This window comes from Dipteris shenzhenensis, chromosome 7, assembly GCF_047967505.1.
Source record: "Dipteris shenzhenensis isolate YYH24624 ecotype China chromosome 7, Dip_SZ_1.0, whole genome shotgun sequence".
Taxonomy (NCBI): Eukaryota; Viridiplantae; Streptophyta; class Polypodiopsida; order Gleicheniales; family Dipteridaceae; genus Dipteris; species Dipteris shenzhenensis.
In genome coordinates, this window is record NC_141602.1 from 10,047,778 (window position 1) to 10,073,486 (window position 25,709).

A 25,709-nucleotide genomic window follows, 5' to 3' on the forward strand; every position below is an offset into this window, starting at 1 on the left:
GAGGCTAAACAGAACAAAGGACAGTAGCTCGATGTAAAAGAAGTACAAGAGTAAACTCAAGTATATTGTATTATCAAAAGCTACAAAGGACACAAAGTCCTACAAGGAAAGATAGTCGGCTCAAAATTTGTAATGATTTTTTTTTGAAAATATTACAAAGTCTTTGCTTCATTGTTATAAATCTCCATAAGGTTTCCAACTCTATCAATCCACTTGTGATTCACAAAGACCTTTGACTATCTCCACTCTGCATGTTTCTATGCATCTGTTGAATTATCAAGGATCTACCTTCTTCTTTTCTTTTGTGCCATATTAAAGGCAAGTTTAACTTTTGACAATGAAACTTTTTTCTGGATTTGCAACCTTTGAAGTATACCTCCTCCTAAATGCTATGTATGTCAAAAAAAAGCATTTCTTGATGTGTAATGAGACTTTTCCATTCCTTGTGTTGACCATAGTGCAGGGCAACAAAATATGGAAGGTGGTTGTAAAGAATATGCTACAATCATAGAAAATATTAAGTCAAAATTCTGTAAACCATGTTTGAAAGTACAAACTATGCATACAAAAAAATTAATTCAACTTACCATGTAGTGTGTTATATTGTAGCTTGTCCATGCTTGTTTCATTGGTTTTCCAAAAGTTTTTAGCTCTTCTAATGCACGATGATCGCTCTTGGTCCATGCCTTTTTGTCACAAAGTTGAAAAAGCTTGTCTAAGGATTTCCATACCTCCACTTTACCATTTCGAGCAACACCATCTGCCATATCATCTTTAACTGCATTATGCACATGCTTCCAACGTCTATATCTCACCTTGGAAACATAACTTGATGATCTACCAAGTTTCCCTTCTCTTTGTGGTTCTGATAAATATCTTCTTTCTTTGACTCCACCAATTGATGGTTTAATAGGAACATCCTTTCCATTTGAGGACTTCTTGATATCTATTATGATATGAACATCTTCTCCATGGAGACCCATGTCCGATAATACTTTTTCTAATGCTGCAATTGCTTTCTTCCTATGTTTTTCTAGTTGAAGCTTCTAAGCAAATCCAATATACAAAAAGACCAACTTTTCAATGATTCTACATAAAGCATGCAATGTGCATATATGTACATTGCACAAAGGAATATCAAGAACTGCTTTGAATTCAGGATCAATCTTGTCCCTATTAGGAGCTTTGCTCCACCATTTAGGATCCATGACATGGGCTGGCTCCTTGCAGTAAAGGCATGGAGATTTTAAATTACCTCCTTTGCTTATGTTGAACATACATTTGAGGGTCTTGAGGTCCCCTTCCATATGCCAATCAACTTGGAAATCACCCTTTCCTTCAACGTGAAGTTGCCCTCCTTGAACCTATTTTTTTATGACTTCTGGTATTTTGGTATGGTGAAACACCCAAAACAAGGTTTGGTGGTCCTTTGTCTTTAGCTGCCATTAAGAAGAAACTGTACTGAAGCATCTAGATCTAATAAATGAAATCAAATAGCAATATATTCAAAAAATGAAAGTTGACGCTTACCTCAAATGCTCCCAACCACCAAATATGTTTCTTGGATTGTACACTGAAATGCTTTGAGTTTTCTCTAGTGATTGATGTATCAAGCCCTATTCATAAGTGTGATGGTCACTCTTTCAATCTTTTTCTCTTTCACAATTTCACATTCATCCAAGGATTATACACAATGGTTCCCTTACTACTTTCAAATACATCCTCAATATGCAACCATTGACCAATAAAATCATCTACTTGTTCGTTGAGTGAAGCTCTTAAATTCCAAACTTCTGTAGGATTTGGAAGAAGCACACATTTGATCCTTTGATCTTTAAAAATTCATGACACTGCTTTGAAAATGGAAGAATAACCTTTCATGCTAACTCCATTCTCCTCGAGAGCCTCTTGAATTAAGTTTACATCAACTTTATTGCTTTCCATGAACTATTGCACATCATTGCGTTTGATGGTTTCAAACTTCTTTTCCTCAATCATCCCTTTCCCAATAGTCGTTGAGAATAGACCTTTCATTTGTTTTATGGGAAGAGCATTCGGATAAGGATTTTCATTTTGGGGCTCCAAAACTTTCCTATAAGCCAGATGTGTAAATAAGAGCTAACAAAGGTAGATTTGCATAGCCACAATGCAAATAGTAAATGCTTTCAACAATCTCACCTTGCTACTTGTACTCGACGCTTGCACCCTCCACTTCCTACTTTCAATTCTACAAGGTTGCAAAGTTTTCTTCTTGTAAGCCTATCTCCCAAAGGGGGCGCTTTCGATCTTGCTTTACGTAACTTCTCCCTTGTCTTTGTATGTTCTTCAATTTCATTATGTGACTACTCTTTCAATCTAGAGCTTTTGCCTAGATGCTGTATTTTTGTGTTCGCCTCTTACTCATATAAAGACTTATACATGTGTGCAACTTGATACTGAGCCGTGATGTATCCATGCATACCTTTTGTTTTGTCGCCCACAAATTTTAGCAATGTTGTTGGATTTGAGAATGGTGGTGTAGAACTTCAGACAAGACATTTAGGATAAATCTTCCCATCACCCCATAAATCGATATGTTGTAAACCTTCTCTCCTCATGTTTTCTCTTTGGATGGCACTGACGTGTTGTCGTTGTGGAAGAGGTGCATAATCTTCGGCTAAATCAATATGAAGATGGTGTTGCCCTCTCTTTTTGGCTTGTTCTATAGAGTTGGAGTTCGGTGTTGCCATTTTGAGTGCAGTGTTTTTCCATTGCATCGCAATTTCATTACTCTTTCATAAGGCAAAGACTCTTGAAGGCGGTAAACTTTGAAAAACAAGCATATGGCGAGATGAGTTATGGTGTTTTGATAGAGAAGCTTAACCATTATGGAGATGGCTAGAAAATGATTGAGAGAAAGATGTGGCTTCTAGGAGCATTGAATAATAACGTTCATGAGATATGGGAGTGAATATAGCAGAATATCTTTATTCTTTCATCGTTTGACATGTTTACAGTACTTATGAATATTTAAGGAGTATTTTAATACTTTCCTATATTTTCGACTCACGAAAAAAGAAGAAATTGTGGATTTCTCTCAAGGCCCCAAAATGAGCTCCCTTTTTTCCTAATGGCAAGAGAGAGAGAGAGAGAGAGAGAGAGAGAGAGAGAGATTGAGAGAGAGAGAGAGAGAGAGAGAGAGAGAGAGAGAGAGAGAGAGAGAGAGAGGGAGAGAGAGAGGCACGGAGAGAGAGAGAGAGAGAGAGAGAGAGATTTGCAGGCAAGGAAGAGCAAGAACCCTAGTCAAAGTTGTGTGAGAGAGAGAAATACTTCAGAGGCCTCATCATCGGCACCACCTCCAGCAATTGAGAGCAAAAGCTCCATCGATATAACTCGGCCAAGAATGGATGAACAAGATGCTGCACACATTGTAATTTCATGATATTTTGTCAATATGAATGAATTTATGTTCTAATTTTGGCATTGAGAAGATTATTGATGTTATCTCAATTTTCATGACGTCATCAAAGTTGATAAGTTTGCGACACGTAAAGGGGGTCGAGCTGATAGCATCGTTGTGGATTCAGCACTAGGACACTACATGGGAATGTTCGAGCACCATAGCCTAGTGTGCTTCCATACTTTGTTCTCCCCATATGGGAAGGAGGAGATGATAAAGTGGTGCAGGGCACTTTCAAAGCTAGTCTCCCTTGTGCCTTTACCCCCTTCTACGTGCAAGTGTATTTTGGTGAGGCGGGACTTGGCACTATCTACTTTTGGAGAGAAACTAGCAAGAAGAATCATGGTGGTTTCTATCATGGGTGCTTCGGCAGGTGTTTATGATGCTGGGCAGCTTGTAGAATCTTTTAGTGAACCCGCTATTTTGTCAACTCAGAGGAGAGCAGCAATAGTAGCTAAAGCTCAGCAAGTAAATATTTTGTAAAAAGTGCATCTATTGGATGCAATATACAAGAAATATTGTATAGACATCAAAATTTAATATATATTTCTCTTGTTTTCTAGATGGGTGGTGTTTTGCATTATAATTGAGTTTCATTTCTTGGATTTTAGTGTATCCTTAATTTAAATATACAGTTGATTTTGAAGAAAAGTGCATTCCCTTATCAAAGGTTTCAAGAATTCTTCAAGTTACTAGGTGTATGAATAGACAAGATCAAGATTGCCGATGAACTCTAATCAAGATAGCAACAAAAGGTTAAATTGGATGCACAATTCAAACCCTTCCATATTTAGATTCATCTTGGGACTAGGAATGTTTTGCATCCCAAACCTAGGAGGAAAATAGAACAATAATATGGTGGCTAATTTAGTTATGTGCATGGTTAGTTGGAAGGATTAATGTAAATTAAGAGGATATATGCTCCATGATTGAGATGGCAAGCTCTCACTTATGCCAATTGTTCCACCTGGAGATGGCAATAATCCACACATATACTTGGTTGGTGTTTGTGTATTGTCAAATTTGGATAGAGAACAAGCATATGACTGACTCAATCCTAGCATAGGAGATTGGGTTTTGACTTTTATGGAAATTGTGGCTAAGGGGTGCTACACAAAATTGAAGATGTAGGCCCTTATGGTGTAAAATTAGTTGTAAAGTATGCCTTAATAAGGCATTGGTGATGACCACAATGAAGTTTGATACAAAATGGTAAGGTTGACAAATGCACTGATAGCTATGAGGATCAATGGATTAAAATGGTTGTAATGGATTAAAATGATGTCAATAACATGACATATGAACCCATGATTCAAAGTGGGTCCCAACTTTGAATGCTGATGATCAAGATATGGGTTTATAAATTGGGACACATTTCAAACATGAAGAAGCAAATTGATTTGGCAAAAATTTTGTCTCTTTGATTGGAAGTTGGCCATGACATAGGCACTTTTGTTTGTTTTTTTAATGTATTTGTTTCTTGTGTGTGTGATGGGTGTGTGTGTAAGTGATGGGGGATGCATCCCCCAATTAACAAAAACAAAAAAGAGCCCCCGAGAGGCCTTGGTGTGCGTAGGCACGACTTTGGGCTAGACGGGGTCCTAGTATGCGCAGGTGCAACTTTGGGCCAGACGGGGTCCCTGTTGGCCCAAATTTGCACCTGCGCATACCAGGGGGCTTTTTTTTTTGGTACGTCTTTCTTTTGGAGTATATCTTACCCCCATCACACACACACACACACCCATCACACACACCAATAAATAAATACATTTAAAAAAACAAAAAAAATCCCCCAAGAAGCCCTGGTGTGCGCAGGCATGACTTTGGGCTAGACAGGGTCCCCATCTAGCCCAAAGTCGCACCTACACACACCAGGGCCTCTCGGGGGGTTTTTTTGTTTTTTTTTTTTGTGGAAGCATACCCCATCACTTACACACACACCCATCACACACACAAGAAACAAATACATTAAAAAAATCAAAAAAAGCCCCCAAGGGGCAATGGTGCGCGCAAGCATCTAGCCTAAAGTCGCACCTGCGTGCACCACGGGCCCTTGGGGGCTTTTCTTTGTTTTTGTCTTTTGGGGGGATGAATCCCCCATCACATACTAGTGTCTAATCACATTCTACCATGATTATTGACTAATTACATACTAGTGACTAAATACATTCTACCATGATTATTTGCCATCAACAATCAATTACATTATGTACATACATCAAATATGGAAGTAAATAATACATTGCAAGATTCCACTTGAAAATAAAAGCTCAAAGTTGAATATCTACAAGAAAAATAGTTTCCAAAGGATTCTATTACAAAAAATATTTACAACCATCTTTGCACAAAATTGCTTTTGACAACCAAAATTGGTGTCCATAGTGAATACAACAAAAAATTTGATCTATGGCCTAAGTTGTGGGTCTTCTCTGATCTGCCTTGCCAGCTACATGTATTTTGCCATGATCGTAACCCTCTTGGAATGGATTGCACACAAGTTTGTGTCATCAAGAAGAGTTATGATCGCCACTTCTACTGCTTCTTGTATGGCGGCCAGTGCGATTGATTGAATACGATAGTCATCCCTGTAGGACTGCATAATCTCTCTCACCAATCAAGTGAACGGAGCTCTTGGGATTAGAAGGTTCACGCTACTTTGATACTTTATTATCTCTTGAAGTGCCTTCCTTCCAGGCTTTCTGTGGTGTCTTCTAGGGACTCCACCTCCTCCTCCACCTCCACCTCGCCTACTGCGAGCTTCACCTTTTTCTTTTGCTGTGCGATGCAATTCTAGCAAATATTTTCCACCCTGTCTAGAATGTGGAAAGTCTTGAGTAGCATTGTGCCATGCAGGTCATCGTTGTTGGCTCTCCATTTGTGCCCTTTGTTGTTGAGCCAATTGAATCCGCATTTGCCTGGCATCTTCTTGTCCTCTGGCCCATTCTTCCAATCTACATCTTTTGCACTCCTGCTCTTCTAGTCTGCTTTCTGGCTCTTGAGGTGCCTCGAGCTGACTTTAAGGATTGGATTGCTCCCCATGATCTTCTTCATCGTTAGCTATTTGCTCATTGGTTTCTGTCCTCTCCTCCTCCTCCTCCTCCTCCTCCTCCTCCTCCTCCTCCTCCTCCTCCTACCTCATCTTTCTTCTCTCTTTAATCATTGCATTGTATACATCGGAAGGGATTGGGAGCTTTGTTCTGGAATCAACTGGTCTTTTAGTCTACTTTGTTCTTGCCATGTCAGTGATGGAGGGGCTATGGGAAATGTGACGATAGGAAGAAATGTACTAGTATGAGAGAGTATTGGTGGTACTGAGAAAATGAAGGTATTTGCATATATATAGGGGTATATTTATTTTGTGCATCATTATTAGTTAGCCCCCCACCCCCCTTCCCCCTTTAACCCCCCTCAACCCCTCCTTCCCCCCCCCCCCCTATTTGTCATCGTCCCCTCGGGGGTTAGCCTCACAAAATTTTAGTGTACCACAAGCATTGTAAAGAAGGGATATTTATCCAAAAAATTACTTAATTCATTAAAAGATTGGGTTTTTTCATTCAACTTTAGGAAAAAATTATGTAAAGAGGAGGGGTGTTTGTTTTGGGGAAAGAAACTTATTTAAGGGGTTTTTGAAATTCCCCTTGAACTCCCGTGAGGTCGCCCCCCCAACCTTTTCTCGTCGCCCACCCTTGTTGGGTCCACAAAACTTAACACTTTTTTAAAAAAAAGAGCCAATTAATCATATGTCAACAAGAAATATTGAAGTGAAATTTTCATTAACATCAAAGTACATTTGGTTTAGCGATCCAACTCTTTCCAACATGACTTCTGGTTGCTATCCGTCTTCTATGTTTTTGGGAAGCTTTGTGAAGATATCCATGAATGACTTCTTTTACTCGTTTGAGTTTGACGAACTGCTTGGGCTAACTCCGTTTGCAAAGCTTTATTCCTTGCATAGGAGGACTTGACTATACCACAATAGAACCACTCGAACATCTCATGAAGAGCATTACTTCCATTAATCCCCCCTCCATGTCGTGTACACTTGAAATAATCATCTCGAGCTCTATAATGAGACTTTTGCATCCCTTGGGCACTCCAAGCATTCAAGGAACCATATTAGCAAATAAACCATGGACCATGAGCATAAAGAATGTGTTGCATACATAGAAAAAACACATGAGGTAAACAAGAATAAATTGATTGCAATTATAATTTTGAAAATAGCAAAGACCAAACACACCATGTAGTGAGTAATGTGTGATTCACCCCATCCATCTACCATGGCTTCAATGAACTCTTTCACGATGACTTTATATAGTTGCACATCATCATCGTTTATGGAAGGCTTCCTCAAGATCGTTACCAGATTATCCAATTCTTTCCAAACACGTATTCTCAAGGTTCTGACATGAGGATCAGCTTCCAAATTAGTGGTGCAATCACATAACTTTTTCCAATAATTCCAATGCAGATTTAATCGATGTTTTCCATGATTGCACAAAAACCTTTGTGCCTTAGAGCCTCCCATGGACACTTTATTTGGAAGATTTCTTGATTTTTCTGACAATTGTGCATCTTTGATTAGCTTTGCATTCCCCCCATGTAGACCCATGCTCGAGAGTAAAGCTTCGACCCTTGCTATACATGATGCTGCTCTCTCCTCCGGTTTCATGTTACATGCATATACAATGTGCAAGTAAAGCAATTTATCAATGAGCCGCATCTCCGCATGTAACACACAGAAATGCACTCTTTCTAATGGAATGTTTAAAATTGGATCCCAATTTTTATCATTCTGATCTCTATTGGGTGCAGCATCCTGATTGCAGCTCATTACTCCATTGCTCCAATACATTTGTTTGTTAGCCTCATCATATGTGATATCATTCATTACATCTTTAGCATTGCCAAAGACTTTTCCTCTTTTTATTTGCTCTTTTCCTCTATATGTATTCCTATGTTACTGCCTCAAGGTTGGTGTGAGTGCATACAATAAAGACACAGATATGTCGCATATGCACTCAATTTTGTTCCAAACATACAATTCAATATCTTAAGATCTCCTGCCATGTGCCATTCAACTTTAAATGATATGAACCCTTCAACTTGAAGCAACTCTCCTTTCGTTTGCGCATCTATGACACTTGGAATTGGAGATCTATCAAATACCCATTTCACGAATGAGTGTCTCTCTTTAGGAAGTTCAAACACGACAAGCCACCAAATGTGCTTTTCCAATTGTACATTAAAATCTCCCCTAATTTCCTTATCTTTGGCATGTTCAAGGGCTTTATTCATCAAAGTAATACTAACCCTCTCCAACTTGTGGCCTTTTACAACCTCACACTCATCCAATTTGATAATGAGTACTAACTTTCCTTCACAATCTGAAAGATTAAAAGATTTACATGATTAGAAAAGATTTCCATAAAAATTCTAACTCTCTAAATAATATAATTTTAACATACCCCATGCTTTCATGTTGTAAAGCTCCACCATTGTAGCTTGGACCCTACGTACATCCAAAAAAACATTATTATGCTCTGTGTACTCAAAGGTTCTTGGTCCTTACTTTGCCCCTTTGGTAGTTGGTCCTCCTTTCTTTTTGTTATGTTGGACATTTGCCTTGTTTGTGCCTTCCAATATCATGCTTTTTGAGATGTGTATAAATCCACCCAACAAATCTTGAACAGCAGAATTTGTTTCTTTCCTTGGCATTTCTAATGTATACTAGTCTCGGCAATAGAGGATTCTTAATGCCTTGACCTCAAAGTGCATTTACAAAGACATTATACACAGCTAAGTACCTTGCTGACTAATGCCAGCAGCATCACATGCATGGACAACTTTCGAGATAAATCTACAAGATTCTCTAAATCAATTGTAATCTCTTGTAATATTACATGTCGCAATGCATGCCGACGAGGGTCCCTAAGAATAGAAATGAATTCTTTCTTCTTAACTGCACTCTTTATGGCACAAAGTTTGTCAGAGGAATTTCTTCCAATAACCTCCTCCATAAAATTTCTGCAAAAATCATGATAACATTAGAAAAATAAATGACTCATTTGTAAGTAATGCTTCATAATTACAAAATAGTCCAAATATACATACCTTGTAGCTTTCACCCTATGTTTCCTTGCTCTACCACATATGCCAAGCTCTCCATTGGTTGCACAGGCTTGATCCTATGCTTGTAACCTAGAGGGGTTCTTTTTATCCTTTTTAATCTACTAGTCAATGTAGCAAGCTCTTGTTAAATACACCAAGCCTTTTTCAACAGTTTGTTCTTCTTATCTATTAATCTTGTGATTGTCTCTTGTGACCTCTCTTTTGCAATTTTTGAGTCAGCAAGTTTTTTAATTCTTAGGTTGGTTATTCTTGGAGGTTATGCAGGGTATCTCTAAGTATCTTTGTCTCTCCTTCCATTCTCAACAAGTGAATCTTCACAAAGTGTGCTTCAGCATTAAGGAATGGCCGATGTATTTACAATATCCTAGTAAGCCTTGAAGACCATTGCCTACGTATTGAATCAAACTCATTACATTTTTAAACAAAGGTGGAGCACCTGATTTGGTCAAATTGACCTTGCAAATTATGGTTAGTATGAGGTTGAAAGGTGGGTTAGTAGAAGTTTAAGGGCTTCTAATGTGTTTAGGGTTTAAGGTTTTTGTTTGGTTGTGGAGGTCCTAAATGGTTTTGTCTTTCATCCTAAAGCTTTTGTCTTTTATTAGGTATTTCTCTCTAAAGATGGAGGCTCTCTTTGTCTCTTGTATGACACCACATTTATATTACTTTTGCCAAAAGAAGCACGTCCCCACTTTTATTTAATGGCCCATCCACCACACACACACACACACACACACCCACCCACACCCCTTTTCACCTCTTTTCTCTCCTCTCTTCACTCATCTACCTTTCCCAATATTCCTTCACCTTCACTTGCTTTTCTCTTTTCCTTTCCTTCCAATTTACACCTATCGTTTCCTTTCACAAGTTATTTGAAATATTTATCAAGCTACTTATACTTGAATTATAATGACACTCCAAAAGGCAGGGCCATAGTGGGATCCCCACCCTGTTTGCTAATCAGGTCCATCCCACTTCTTTCAGTTCATTTGGTCAACTTCACCACTTTAAGTTTTGGTTTAGTGGTTGTTTAAGGCTTTCTAATCTACTCCTAATGTGTTGTTAGGGTCAACATTTTGCCCTCTTGTGGAGGTTTTTAATGCTTTTTTCTTTTATTGGGTATTTCTCTCTAGACACTGCTCTTGCCAAAATAGCCACGTCCCCACTTTTATTAATGCTCCATCCCACTTTTATTTAATGATCCATCCACCACCACCACACACACACACACCTCTTTCACCTCTTTTCTCTAGTCTCTTTCACTCATCTACCTAGAGTACAAGATCAACATCATCTTTTCCCAGAACACATGTCATCGATTCGTTGACACAATCCACTCTACCAATCACACCACATTTCTCAACAACCCCAAGAAACTGTACACTTAGAGTTATAATGACATTCCAAAAGGCAGGGCCTTAGTGGGATCCCCACCTTGTTTATGGTTACTAGTACATCACCCGCGCGTTGCTACAGCATTCAATTCAATGTAAACAATGAACTACGTCTATGAGCCACCTTCTAGATTTCAAAGCTCATTTCCATTTTGTATTACAACCTACTATTGCTTGGGTAGTAGTTCTCTCATATTGACAACGTGAGCACCTTGTTCCAACCCTATGCAACCTATGAAGTAAATCGAATCATCAATCAAAGCTGAATATCAATCTCTTCGTGGATTCCTCAAGTCGACTTTGCAGTGTTGCCAAACGATAGCCTCGCAACTTGGTCACTCTAGAGATCCAAAACAGATCATAGGCATCCGTAAAGAAAACCATCCCTACAATGATGATTGCCATAAAGTGGTACCATTGAGTCTTTGCCTTGTCCAAAGCAAATAGAACCTCCAAATGTCACCCGTCTATTTGAGATCACCTGCGAAGGGAGAAAGGATTCAGATGCAGGTTAATTATGGTGGGTAGCGAGGATAAATTTACAGACGGAAAGGCAGACCACATCAAGGCGGAACGACAAAAAACATTCTTGAAGGGCGGATAAAAACTTTCAAGAAAGGTTAAGACCGACAAACAAATTCTTGACCTTGCAGGGTTGCGAAGAAAAGCGATGCGGGGGGTATGTAAGAGATAATAATACACTTCCGAGAAAAAACTTTGCAATTTTGCATGGAATCAAAACTGACGCTTTAGCACGGTATGTATGAGGAAAGATGTGTAGAAGTCTGTAAAAAGAGCAGCAAGGACTGTAGGAAAAGCAAGATGGAAATCAAGCGGCAAGGAATGCAGGAGAAGAAAGATGCCAAACACCAAATTTGCATGTTAACTACCAATTTTGGAACGTTTCCCAAAATCATCATCCAATGGCCCACGATTGTCTATTCTAATCTAACCATGGATAATTCTCCAATCTTCCTCCCCCAAACCTCTCCTTAAGAGAGAAAAAGATTTTCTTTGAGTAAAAAATCTAGTTTCACCATGTGGTATAAACTGTCCATCATGTTATTTCAAGCCGATTTTCAACACTCAATGCAAGTGCACAAACCAGGGACTATTGTGTGGAAAACAAAACTATTGTGTGTAAAATTTGTTTGGTGCGGACGTTGGAAATTTTCATTCAGTGGCGGTCGACTGTCTCTCTTGCGCGTGCACACACACAACATTCTTGTTCCTCTGTATGTTCGAGTTGCAATAAACAGCTTCCGTAAGCATCGATAGACTCTGTGCCCTTTCTCTCCTTTTAATCGTCTTCTTTTGTGAGCCACTGCTTCTAAACGAGGTGTGCGTGTGTGTGAGACAGAGAGACAGAGGGGGAGAGAGAGAGAGAGCTGAGAGTCTTTGTGTGTGTGTACTGGTTGTGTGTGTGTGTGAGAGAGAGAGAGAGGGAGAGAGGGAGAGAGAGCTAGCTTGCTTGCTTAAGCGATGGATTGTTACCTGCATGATCGATCAAATGGCTTCTCACTTGGAGGCCTGATCGTCTTCTTCACTTGGCTCCTCTTTTTCCCTCGTTATTCTCTGCAACCTGTCTATGGTTCAGGTTGGATTGTAATCGGTAGAGTCGCAGATATTGCTGCTCCACCGCCTTGCCATAGCTTCTGCGTCAACGTCTACCAAGAAGCAGTGATTGGGCATCGTGTATATCCTTACCTGTGCCTCAGCGGCACAACGACGTCCACGGAGCAGTGGACATACGACAACCAGACGCTTTCTTTGTCTGTGTGGACAAACTACAGTGGTGAGCCGGGTTTTCTGTGTCTGCAGAGATCTGAAGGCAATCAGGCGGTTGTTGCAGAATGCAGTGGAAACACCACTGCCCAACTGTGGGTGTTCGAAGGCAGCCACATAAGAAATGGAGATCCTTCGGATGCCCTTTACCTGCATGCTTCCCTACCGCCCTTTGATAATTCTACGATCGTGTTTCCTGCATACTTCTTGTACCTTGACAAGCTGCTTAGCGGAGGCCCAAACATCAGTGAATTTACAATGCTTCCCTTGTCGGTCCTTCAAAACGTACCATCTCTACCTCCAGCCAATACTTCCAATCTAATCCAGAACGGTGGTTTTGATGATCTAAACCTTCCATTCGGAGCGGCTTCCATTTCTGCCTCATTTTCGTACTGTATCTGTGGATGGATAATACAAAGCGATGTGATCGCTGAGCTCTTTCTTCATCCTGGGTCTAGTCAAGGTAATTACAGTATCAACCTCGGTAGTATGGGTGCCATTTCTCAAACTGTGCCTACATATCCAGGAGCCCAATACGTATTATTGTTTCAGCTTTCTAGCAATCCAAGTTGTGGTTCTGCAGCCGCAATCCAGGTACAGCTAACTCCGTCCTCGCTTCACAATCTAGACTTCTACTCGAATTCGACAGGAAATAACCTAGGATGGCAATCTCAGCATGTAACCTTTGTGGCTTCAGGGGGATCTTTAGATCTGAACTTCGTAAGCTTATCCTACAACAACTCTTGTGGTCCGATATTGGATAACGTAAAGTTGTATTATTTAGAAGGCAGTTCTCGAAACAATTTTGTTTCCACACAGAGGGGAACACAACAGCTGCTTGCACCTCTAGTGGTTGGTTGGACTATGGTAGTGGTGGTGAGTGGGTTCTGGCTTGCCTATTTGTACTCTTGTAGAATTCGAAATGGCCATAATCAGCAACAAAATATTATTGCACAGGCTATTGTAAGAAAGTACAGTCTTGAAGAGGTGAGGCAACTTACAGGAGGATTCGATGACCACATCGGTCGTGGAGGATTCGGTGATGTCTATCGTGGACAGGCAGCAAATGGAACTCTGATAGCTGTGAAAAGAGGATTCCGCCGAGAAGCTAGCGATGCTAGCTTTATGGACGAGCTGGACACGATGTCTAGAGTTCATCACCGATGTATATTAGATTTCATTGGATATTGCAGCGATGAAGGTGAATGTATGGCTTTTGGAAAACACTGCTCAGATAGAATATGCATAACGAGAAAGCTTTTATTATTTTGTATGTTTCTTGCAGATTTATGCCAAAAGGTTCATCATCTGTTGCCTAGCTAGCATTTTCTTTTTTGTGTAGACAGAAATGAGCACAGCAAGTTCCGATCTCTTGCCTTAATTCCTAGTTCTGTGAACAACAGGTGAACACATCTTGTTGGTGGAGTACATGCCTAAGGGGAGTCTCTACCAACAGCTCCACGTCGAAAAGAATCCACGTTTAACATGGAAGTGCCGCATGCATATAGCATTCAACGTTGCCTACGGATTGGAGTATCTACATCACGGTGCCGATCCTCCTATCTTGCACCGAGATGTGAAATCAGCAAACATACTCTTGGCACAGGACTTCTCTGCAAAGATTGCAGACTTCGGGATATCGAAGATTGGGATGTGGAATGCCAACAGGGTTGCATCTACCTTGACACAAATTAAGGGCTCTTATGGCTACATAGATCCCCAATACAACGAGACCTCAGTTTTGTCGGAAAAGAGCGACGTCTACAGCTATGGGGTGGTCCTACTAGAGCTGATTACAGGGAAGAAGGCATTATTGGGGAATGGGGAGACGCTAGTTCGATGGGCAAGCGTGTTTCTTGAAGGGAATGAAGAATTGGAACACATGGTAGATCAGAGCATAAGGGGTTCATCACTTTTTCATGAGGCGGAGCTTATTGAAGTAATTCAGGTTGTGAAACTTTGTTTGAATAGAGAGGGACACCGAAGGCCCTTCATGTTTCAGGTTGTTAGATTGTTGAGAGAGAAGCTTTTTTTGAGCTTGGGCTATCCTCCTCTCTCTAGTAGTCCTTTAAATTACCACTCTTACTCAAATCAAACAACTTCTTCCACTACCCAACTAGGCTCCCTTACTTCAATGGGGAGTCTTTCTATCGGCTCATAACTTGTTTTGTCTAGCATTCTTCCTACTAAATAAGTGACATGTGATTCTTGCAAGGGAAAACCCAAATTTTTCACATGGTCGCTAGTAATGGTGTGTATTTGAAACTCATAGCATTTACTAGCAATATCCTTTCTCTTTTTGGGTCACTACTAATGGTGTGTATTTGAAATTCATAGCATTTACTAGCAATAGAGTTTCTCTTTTTTTGCAAAGTGCTATTGTTTCATTAAGCAAGGAGAGTGGGCTCTTGTGATTAATGATGTTGAAGACTTGTTATGATTTTCATCTTCTGCGTAACGTTATCATGATTTTCTAGTTCCTCAAAGCTTTACTTATATTTGGCTCTCCCCAATGGAAATGAAGAGTTGTACCAATGAGTTCCAATGACCATTTTCCAATTATATTCCTAGGTAGTTTGCCATCCATTGAGCATGAATAACGAATAGCCTTTTTGTAGAGCATCTTCATTCTACTAGCTAGCTTACATATAACTTACAAAACTTCTAGAAGACATGAAACATCATAGACTCAATTGTAATCAAGAGTTATCTAACCAATTCCTATGATACTCTTGAAAATCAAATGTGTATGTGTCATGTTTCAAACACATGAAAGGAGTCAAAAATGGCACTGGGAATGGGATAGTGTAGACTTAAGTAGAGTTAGGGACACCACAATGGTTGGCTCAAGTGAAGGGCCTATTTACAGTCACCACGATGGTTGGCTTGGCCCTAATTAATGTCAGGCATGTGTGATTGATTGGCGACTGAAATTTTAACTAATTGAAGGCAACTCATGATTATTTGGATGGCATCACTGAGCTTGCATGCGATTAAGTAAGATTGTAGTTAACTTACCATCCATCGTGGACCGTGGTGGCCCATGATGCCAGGCATGGTAGCTTCATAATTATTCGGATGGGATTGCATGTAATTATACTGAATGCAATCAATTATCAATCACCCACCACCAAGCTTGCATGTGAGTAAGGATAGTGCAATTAATTACCAGTCACCACTATGGCCCATGATGCTAGGTTTGGCAGCTGCTTCATGATTATTTGGATGTCATTGCGGTGGCATGTAATCAAATGGCAGCGTCTTGAATTCGGTTATTTGGATGGTAGTTAATTACCAGTCATCACTACAATGCCCATGATTCTAGGCATGTGATTAATTGGATGCTTGAATTTTGATTAATGAATGTGGTTCATGATTCTATACTTGGGTGGGCTTGCTTGCATGCTGGCCTTTCATGCAATTATACTGACTGTAGTTAATTTCCAATCACTATGGTGGCCCATGATACTAGGCATGTGATTAATTAGTGGCTCATTAATTGAAGGTGTCTCATCACCACTAGGCTTGCATACATGTAATTAATTTATAATCACCACCATGGTGGACCATGAGTGATTAATTGGCAATGCAAATGTTGATTGATTGAAGGTGGCTCATGATTATTTGGATGATTAATTAGAGTGCCATTTGATTCTAGTGTTAATAATTAAGTGTGGCCCCAAACATGGAGAATGCTTTTTGTCGATTTTGCTCCATACGCCCGACTGCCAGCTGTCCTCCACTCATTTGCTTCCCTACACATCTGTGCCACTTTTCATCTGCTCCCTTGTTCCTACACCCTCATCTCTTTTCACCTATTCATCATCCCCATGCCTGCTACCAACCCCAAATTTAGCCCTCCCCGGATTAATGTCAACTCTATCTTGTCTGATTTATCCTACAAGGAGATTGTATTGCACTCCACAAGAATTGAGATGTCTACACTTATGCATGGTTCTTAGATTCTGTGTCGGTTCCCCAAAAATCTCCACATTGCCAACTTTGGATGAGATGTACACATTTGTCCTCTTTTTAGCTGTGTTTATAGATACCTTATAGACATTGATGAAGGGTTGAGAGCTTTAATGGTAGAGTTTTATCGTCTTGTTGTCCGCTCTTGATTTTGATGCCTGCAATTGTGCACGGTGGTCTTTGGACTCTCCATTGGTTCCCAAAAAATCCCCATGTCACCTCCATCATCTTTCCAAAAGTTTAGAATTGTATGAGATGCAGCAAGTTGGCCTCTATGAATATGAGTAATAGTATTGTTGTCTATCAACAAGACTTTGTAGTGCTCAGTAAAGATGCTTAATGAGGCTCTCAATTGTGACTGAGTTGTTATCCTTTTTAGATGTAATCTCTTTTGTTTAACTTTAGGCTCTCAACAATGGCTGAATTGTTATCCTCGCTGGATGTAATCTCTTTTGTTTCGACTTTAATATAGGACTACTATGACAAAAACTATTTTTACTATTATGTCAATAGTGAAAATGATTCTAAAGAAGCATAAATTGCATACTTTTTTCTTTTTAAGGATTTATTAGAATCAATGCAATCATTGCACAAGCAATTGTTGCAAAATCTACTGTTACTATTACTTCAATAGTGAAAATGGCTCTAAAGAAGCACAAATGGAATACTTTTTCCATCATTTGGGATTTATAGCAACCAGTACAATCGTTGCACAAGGAAATACATTTTCCTTGATTTTAGAATAAACTACAAGCGACACTAAAATAGCTCCAAGAACCAATGTGGTGGTTGCAAGAAAACACATTTCCTTGTTTTAGGATTAACTACAACCAGTGCTAAAACAGCTCCAAGAACTAGTGCAGTGGTTGCACAAGGAGAAAAATTTCCTTCGTTTAGGAATATTAACCACTTTTGTTTTAAACTATTAATTGCACTCACATTACACTATAACAACATGTTGTTTCAACCGTTGAGCTCCCATCCTATGACAAACATATCCCATTAACTATTCATTTTCCTTAGGAACTTTTGAATTTTGTCCTAATATAAAATGGAATGGCCTTTTTTTAAAATGGGCATTTTCCATATGTGAATGATGTCATTTTATGAGACATCCTATGACAAGTGTATCTAAGGATTACGTTAACATTTTCACGTTTGCATTAATGGGTTATTAGTGTTTGTTATTTACTCTTTAAAGTAGCATGAAAACAACGTGATTAGGTTGTTTATCAAAAAAAATCACCGAGAAATCGGATAAAACTACTACCCATAGTACTCATATAACTAGTGGTAATAAGCATATTACCGGCAGTGGAAATATTAATTATCTCGGTGGTTTAAACTACCATCGATATTTAAACCGGTGGTAATACTATATTACCGATGGTATTTGCAATATTTTCGCCGATAGTATCATAAGTACTGACGGTACTGTGCATTCCAGATTTGCAGTTTCCCGCGTAGCTTGGTGCTATATATTGGTGGAAATGGAAATAGAGTCTCCTCATTCTATTCGATTGCGACCAAAGACTTAGAGAAAGGAGGATTTTTACCTCTTCTCAATCCACTGTTGGTGAAAATGAAACCAGAAATTGGCATATATCTTGGGCCGGTAGTACTACCAGTGGTAATTATTGTATTACCGTCACCATTACTAGAAGTACTACCGACGGTAGTATGTCCCTCACCACCGCTGGTAGTAATATGATTCTTGGCAAGAATACTCCTACTACCGATGGTAATAATATTACTAGTAGTATTATTTGTACTACCGTCAGTAGTGTTGTGTCAAACTATCGACACTAGTATTAGTACTATCACCGGTAGTAGGATATCGCTGATAGTATTGATACTACCATCGATATGTATTCGATTTCTAGGTTAGGGCCACTTGATAGCGTAAAGGCATAACGTGAAATACATCATCACGGCATGTAATCACAAGAAAATTCATGTGATTATGTGAATATGCAATCTCGGAGTGTATCCCTTGCCAACCAATTCACTTTTCTTCAAAATTTAGATGTTTTTTGTTTTTGTCCTAGGATTATGGCCCCCCACTCACTAAAAGAACTAAAGTGAAGCAAGGCAACAAAAGCATGTGATGCACTAAATGTATTAACAAAGCCTAATAAAGTTACTGATATAAAGGTAACATATTGATGAATAATTTTAAATGTTGAGCCTTCATGGTTATTTTATTTTATAAAGAACGGGCTTCATATTCTACTTTATTCACATTATCCAAATTGTAGTCAATTCATGTCCATAGATATACAACAAGATAATGATGAAGTTCTAAGAGCAAGAATATATGGGACCACGCAAAATCATGTGGATATATAAAGGAAGGTGTTAAATTTGCATAGAAAATGAAGCAAGGAATGGTAATGAAGACATACACAAGGCTTAAAATGGGTCTTTGCCTTTAAAAAAGAGGTAAAATTTTGGGTCTCCTTTGCACAAACTACTATGAGAATGACTAGCTAGTGACTTTGTTGTACTAGAAGTTCTCATAAAACATTGTGCACAAATTGAGTCTTTTGTGCACAATCTAATATGAGACTTGCTAGAGAAACCAGTGTAAAAAATGGAACACAATTATGGGAGCGTATGTCATTCTAGAATTACAAATATCAACATAGAACTTATGGGAAATTTAGTGTAGGTTGACATTGTAGAGTTGTGTTGAATATTTCCCCAATTCAGAAAAGAAAAAAAAAGAGTTACAAACATTATCCCGTGCTAGTAGTTTTAAGGATTCAATGGTGTAAGTATAGCTACACTTCTCACACAAGTTTTTTCTAAGCTATAATTTGAGAAAGCTAACCTTGTAGATGTATCTCCATGACTTGTGCTAGATGATTTGCATGCTTGGAGGTATGAAATCAAAGATCATATGAAAATGTTAGTTTTTGTTGAATTTATTAGATTTGAAGCTCTAATAATTAGCCTAAGCAACTTACAAAAGCCTCTAGATTCACCTTTGGGCATAAAACTCCCCTACCTTTTTTCTTGTGTGCAACTATATGAGTTCATTAATTATTCTCCTTGGATGAGAACAATGACATTGTTATCAATTTTCATCTTCACCATGAAGATTTTCTTGAAGTTGCATTAACAGAACTAATTGGACTACACATTTTTACAAAATCATATCTAGAACAATAATACATAGTTTGTGAAAAAGGACTAGGAGAGAGCGTGCCACATCTAAATGGATAATAAGAAAAAGTTCAAGTGGAAGAGTGTTTTAAGAAGCAGATACAACATCATATCTCTCTCTCTCTCTCTCTCTCTCTCTCTCTCTCTCTCTCTCTCTCTCTCTCTCTTCTCTCTCTCCCTCTCTCTCTCTCTTTTCTATTAGAGCTCTATAACTTACATACATTTACTTCATGTTGAAGTTTTCCTTAATCAAAAAGGAAATTTTCATGGGTTTATAAAGAGATAGGGAGAAAGTTGAACAACATATTTAGATTAGAGTTCTCTATCTCGCACAAGTTTTTTCAATATAATCTACCTTAAATGAAAAAGAAAATATCAAGGGTTGGTAAAGGGATAAGGAGAAAATCGAGTCATTGTGGGTAGGCTTCAAGTTCATGTATGTGCTAAAAGTACTTTATGAAGGATGAACATTAAATAAGAAAAAGAAATTATGAATGACACATGCTTTTCACCACCTACAATAAATGTGACTGAGGCATTAGGGAGAAGGACATGGGAGAAACATCTACATTTAAGATACATCATAAAGGAGATGGGGGAAAAAGTAGGATAATCTCATTTTAAAATTACTCCATGAGAGATTTTGGTAGATCTTTTAATAGTATATTCTCATGTGTACCTATTTCTTTTTCTCCTTGAAGGTTTTGATTTTATAAAGGCATAATAAGATGGTGGAGATATCACCACTTCTCACCAATATAGCATAGATCCAATGAAATAAGAAGAAGAAGGTGCAAGTGACACAATTATGATAAGTGTACACCCTAGCTATTCGCTTTCTTAGGACCTTTTCATTTTTGTCCTATCATACCTTGACTAAATGGAGTTTGACTAGATGTGTATTGTTCATTTGTTGACAATCTCATAGACTATGGTACATTTTTAACAAGTTTATCCCTTGCTAAACAAGTCATTTTTCTTCAAAATTTAGACAATTTGATGTTGTTTTCTAGAACTATTTCCCCCTACTCATTGAAAATTAAAATTCCAATAGTTGGTTGTGGAGAATTATGAAGGATGATATATCTCGATCATGGGCTCCTAACCATAATCGATGGCACATGAGTTACAATGAGTGTGAAAGGCACATTATCGAGAAGGACAAGGGAGGAACATGTGTGTAAGACTATTAGAAAGGAGATGGGGTAAGAGAGTAGAGCAATCTTCTTTGAGATTCAATAAGAAATTTAGTAGGTTTTAATAGTGTACCTATTGCATCTTCTCCTTTAATTTGATTCTAACAAGATAACTAGTATCTTTTTAAAAGCCTTCATTCAAGAAAGGCATAATGGAGATGGTGTATGGATGGTGGAGAGATCACAACATCTCACCACCATAGCAAAGATCCAATGAAAAAAGAAGAGGATGCATGTCATTCAACTTGTATATTGACAATCCCATCCCTGCTCTGATAAGTATATCCCACTAACTATTCATTTTCCTAGGAACTTTTGAATTTTGTCCTATTTTACCTTTAATAAAATGGCCTTTTGTTTAGATGGCCCATCTCATACATTCATTAATAATCTCATCCTATGGCATATCCTATTACAAGTGTATCCCTTGCTGTTCAAACTTTAGACGTTTTAATTTTGTCCTAGTGTCTTGCTACCCCCGCCCCCCTTGCACTTAGTGAAATATAGAGTTAAAATATACTTCCTTTTAAGACTTGATCTCTCCCTCCCCCCCCCCCCCCTCTCTCTCTCTCTCTCTCTCTCTCTCTCTCTCTCTCTCTTTTGTTAGAGCTCTATATTATAAGTCAAGGGTTTGTAAAGAGATAGGGAGAAAATTGAGTCACATTTTTAGATTAGAGCTCTATATCTCATATAAGTTTTTTCACTAGAGTCTACCTTAAATGAAAAGGAAAATATCAAGGGTGCTAAAGGGATAGGGAGAAGATCAAGTCATTGTAGGTAGGCTTCAAGTTTATGTGTGCGCAAATGTACTTTTTAAAGGATAAACATTATCTATATACCATGGGCAAGTAATTAGAAAAAGAGATGATTTTAATGACACATGCTTTTCACCACCTACAATGAATGTGACTGAGGCACTAGGGAGAATGACATGGGAGGAACATCTACATCCACGATGAATCACAAAGGATATGGGGCGATAGAGTAAGACAATCTTCTTTTAAATTTCCTCCATGAGAAATGTGGGTAAAGTTTTAAACCTTTTAATTGTATATTCTCACACGTACCTATTTCTTTTTCTCCTTGAATGTCTTGATTCTATAAAGGCATAATAAGGATGGTGGAGAAATCACTTCTCTCCAATATAGAAAAGGTCCAATGAAAGAATAAGAAGGTGCATGTGACAATATGTATATTGACAATGATAAGTGTATCCCACCAGCCATTCATTTTCTTAGTTTGTCCTATCATACCTTGACTAAATGGAGTTTGATTAGACTCGTATCATACATTTGTTGACAATCTAATCCTATCATACATCTTATAACAAATGTATCCCTTGCCAAACAATTAGTCATTTTTCTTGAAGAGGGGAGAATAACTTTTACCTTGCCCTTTTTTTCCCCTCCTTTCCTCTGTTATGCTTCATGTTCTCTTTGTCTCCTTATTTCCCCCTCCCCCTCTCATACCTCAATGGTGAGCCATCGCTCCCCCATCTCTCTCTCTCTCTCTCTCTCTCTCTCTCTCTCTCTCTCTCTCTCTCTCTCTCCAACTGCCACTCTCTTAAATCTTCTATGATACCCGTCCTTGCTCTCTATTTGTGTATTGTGTGTGTGGGGGTGTGCCACGTGTGTACTTATGTCTTCAGGCTGAGGTTGGTGAGATTTTTTTTTAAGAGGGTGAGGTATCCATTATTAAGTAACACTCCTCACTCTTTTGATGATCTTTCTCTTCCAAGCTCACATGAATATGGCTGGCACCCTTCATGGACCAAATACCTTCTCCGTCTTCATCTTCACCATTTGGCTGCTCTTCCCAATTACTCATCGTTCTCTGCAAAATGCAGACGCTTCAGGGTGGATTGTAATTGGTAAAGACGCAGACCCTGCCGCTCCACCACCTTGCCAAAGCTTCTGCGTCAATGTTTGGAGAGAAACCGTTGCTGGGCACCCCCTCTTTCCTTACTTTTGCATGAAAGGCACACAGACATCAAAGGAGCAGTGGACGTATGACAACCAGACGCTTACTTTGTCCGTGTGGAGAAACTACAGTACTGCACTGGGCTCTCTTTGTATGGAGCGATCTGATCTTAATCAGGTAGTTCTTGCAGAATGCAATGGAAACAGCAATGCCCAAAAGTGGGTTTTCGAAGACAGCCACATAAGGAACGGAGATTTATCAGATGGCCTCTACTTGCATGCCTCTACACCACCCATCGACAATTCTAAAATTGATTTTTCTTCATACTTCTTGTACGTTGCCAAGCTTAGCGGAGGCCCAAATATCACCGAGTTTACCATGCTTTCCTTATCGGTCCTTCAAAACGTTCCATCTCTGCCTCCGGCCAACGCTTCCAATTTAATCCAGAATGGTGGCTTTGATGATCTAAGTCTCCCATTTGGGTCAGCTTCCATCTCTAACTTATTTTCTTACTCTATTTGTGGATGGATAATCCAAAGCGATGTAATCGCTGTGCCCGTCTCTTATTCTGGATCTGCTCAAGGCAACTACAGCATTAATCTCGGTAGCCTGGGTCTCATTTCTCAAACCGTGCCGACATATGCAGGAGCCCAGTATTTTTTAATGTTTCAGCTTTCTCGTGATCGAAGTTGTACTGGCTCTGCGCCAACAATCCGCGTACAACTTGCTCCATCCTTGGTTCAAAAGCAAGACTTCTACTTCAATTCGACAGAAAATAACCAAGAGTGGCAATCGCAGCATTTAACTTTTGTTGCTTCTGGGGCTTACTTAGATCTGGGCTTTGTAAGCGTAGCAAGCAGCAATTCTTGTGGTCCGATTCTTGACAACGTTGAGCTACATAATTTAGAGCTCAGTCTGCAGAACAATTTTACTTCTACAGGGAGGGGTGCACCACATTTGCTTGTACCCCTTGTGATAGGTTGGGCAACAGCAGTGTCATTGGCAGTGAGTGGGTTCTGGCTTTTCCGTGTGTATTCTTCGAGAGGAACTCAAAAAAGACGTTCTCAGCAACAAAACAATACCGAACGCTCTACCGTAAGAAAGTACAGTCTTGAAGAGGTAAGGCTTCTTACAGGTGATTTCCATGAGCTCATAGGTCGTGGAGGATTCGGTGATGTTTATCGTGGGCGGCTACCAAATGGAACTGTGATAGCTGTGAAAAGAGGATTCCGAGGAGGAGGCGATGATCTCTTCGGGGATGAATTGGACATGCTATCTAGAGTTCATCATCGATGTATACTAGATTTCATTGGGTATTGTAACGATGAAGGTGAGTACGAAGTTCTTCCAAGCCATAAAAGCTATAACACCCGATGCCCAGAAATTCGATGTATTCTGATAGATAGATCAACGTCATAAACTTTTTGGTTTTTCCCACGTTCAAGTTCTGCTAGCATAACAGCAGATATCGTGCAATGGAAGTTTTGATCTTCTGCCTTGCTTTTCCTGTGAGCACAGATGAACAAATCTTGTTGGTAGAGTACATGCCTAAAGGCAGCCTCTACCAGCAACTCCACTTAGAAAAGAATCCTGTTCTGACTTGGAGGTGCCGCATGCGCATAGCATTCAAAGTTGCCTATGGGTTGGAGTACCTACACCATGGTGCTGATCCACCCGTTCTGCACCGAGATGTGAAATCAGCAAACATACTCCTGGGAGAAGACTTCTCCCCAAAGATTGCAGACTTTGGGATATCAAAGATCGGGAAGTGGAATGCCGGCAAGGTTATCTCAACGGTGACACAGATCAAAGGTTCGCATGGCTACATAGATCCACAATACAATGAGACCTCAGTTCTATCTGAGAAGAGCGATGTCTATAGCTATGGGGTTGTTCTACTAGAGCTGATATCGGGGAGGCCGGCGGTACTCGAAAGCGGTGACACACTAGCGAGGTGGGCTGTTAAAGAGGTAGAACACATAGTGGACAAAAACTTAAGTGGTTTGGTTGATGAGGACGAGCTTCACGAAGTGATGGACGTTGTGAGATTGTGTTTGAGAAGAGAAGGCATCCAAAGGCCCTTCATGTTTGAGGTTGTCACCTTACTAAGGGAGAAGCTATCTAGGAGCTTGGTGGAGGATCCTCTTTTCATGAGGCGTTTCCAGTACAACCCTTCTTTCTCGAACTCGTCAGATTCTTCATCTACTACGGCTCAAATTGGCTCCATTGCTTCAATGGGCAACATTTCTCTCGGCTATGGCTCCCTTGGTTCATCTACTATAGTTTCTCCTAGATAAGAGACACCTTATCCTCACGTGGGAATAGAATTGGCCAGCTACAATAGGTAGCTAGATCTAAATTTGGTATTTAAGTTCTATAGTTCTTTTAAAAATTATTTATTAGCATGGCACTCCTAGAGACACTGCTTAAGGATCGAGTTGGGGTTAACGAGTTGGGGCTAAGTTTTGTGATTATTTGTAATTTTTTGGGAATTTTTAAAATTTAGAAGCTTTGGTGAAGGAACTCCCTTTTTTTGTTGTTCTAAATTACAAAAGTGTCATTTAATCTACGCAAAACATACTAGCATGGATCCTTTCTAATCTACGCAAAACATACCAGCATGGATCCTTTCTCCCGACTTGTAATGCTTTTGATACGTCATTTAATTTGCACAAAACACACTAGAATCAATCTTGTCTTTCGACT

General features: G+C 39.3%; 2 protein-coding genes and 1 pseudogene across 2 annotated transcripts; 2 read left to right on the top strand and 1 right to left on the bottom strand.

Annotated features, from left to right (window-relative positions):
- Nucleotides 1-382: 382 nt before the first annotated feature.
- On the bottom strand, nucleotides 383-1,307 carry LOC147899926 (uncharacterized; annotated as a pseudogene).
- A 10,933-nt stretch (nucleotides 1,308-12,240) lies between these two features.
- On the top strand, nucleotides 12,241-14,993 carry LOC147899927 (uncharacterized). Its single transcript, XM_087376514.1, has 2 exons — nucleotides 12,241-13,948; nucleotides 14,151-14,993. Exons 1-2 carry the CDS (start codon nucleotides 12,445-12,447, stop codon nucleotides 14,906-14,908), a joined length of 2,262 nt encoding a protein of 753 aa, XP_087232640.1. The 5' UTR covers nucleotides 12,241-12,444; the 3' UTR covers nucleotides 14,909-14,993.
- Nucleotides 14,994-22,760: 7,767 nt separating this feature from the next.
- On the top strand, nucleotides 22,761-25,441 carry LOC147899928 (uncharacterized). The gene is made up of 2 exons (XM_087377529.1): nucleotides 22,761-24,333; nucleotides 24,522-25,441. Exons 1-2 carry the CDS (start codon nucleotides 22,803-22,805, stop codon nucleotides 25,298-25,300), a joined length of 2,310 nt encoding a protein of 769 aa, XP_087233655.1. The 5' UTR covers nucleotides 22,761-22,802; the 3' UTR covers nucleotides 25,301-25,441.
- Nucleotides 25,442-25,709: the final 268 nt, after the last annotated feature.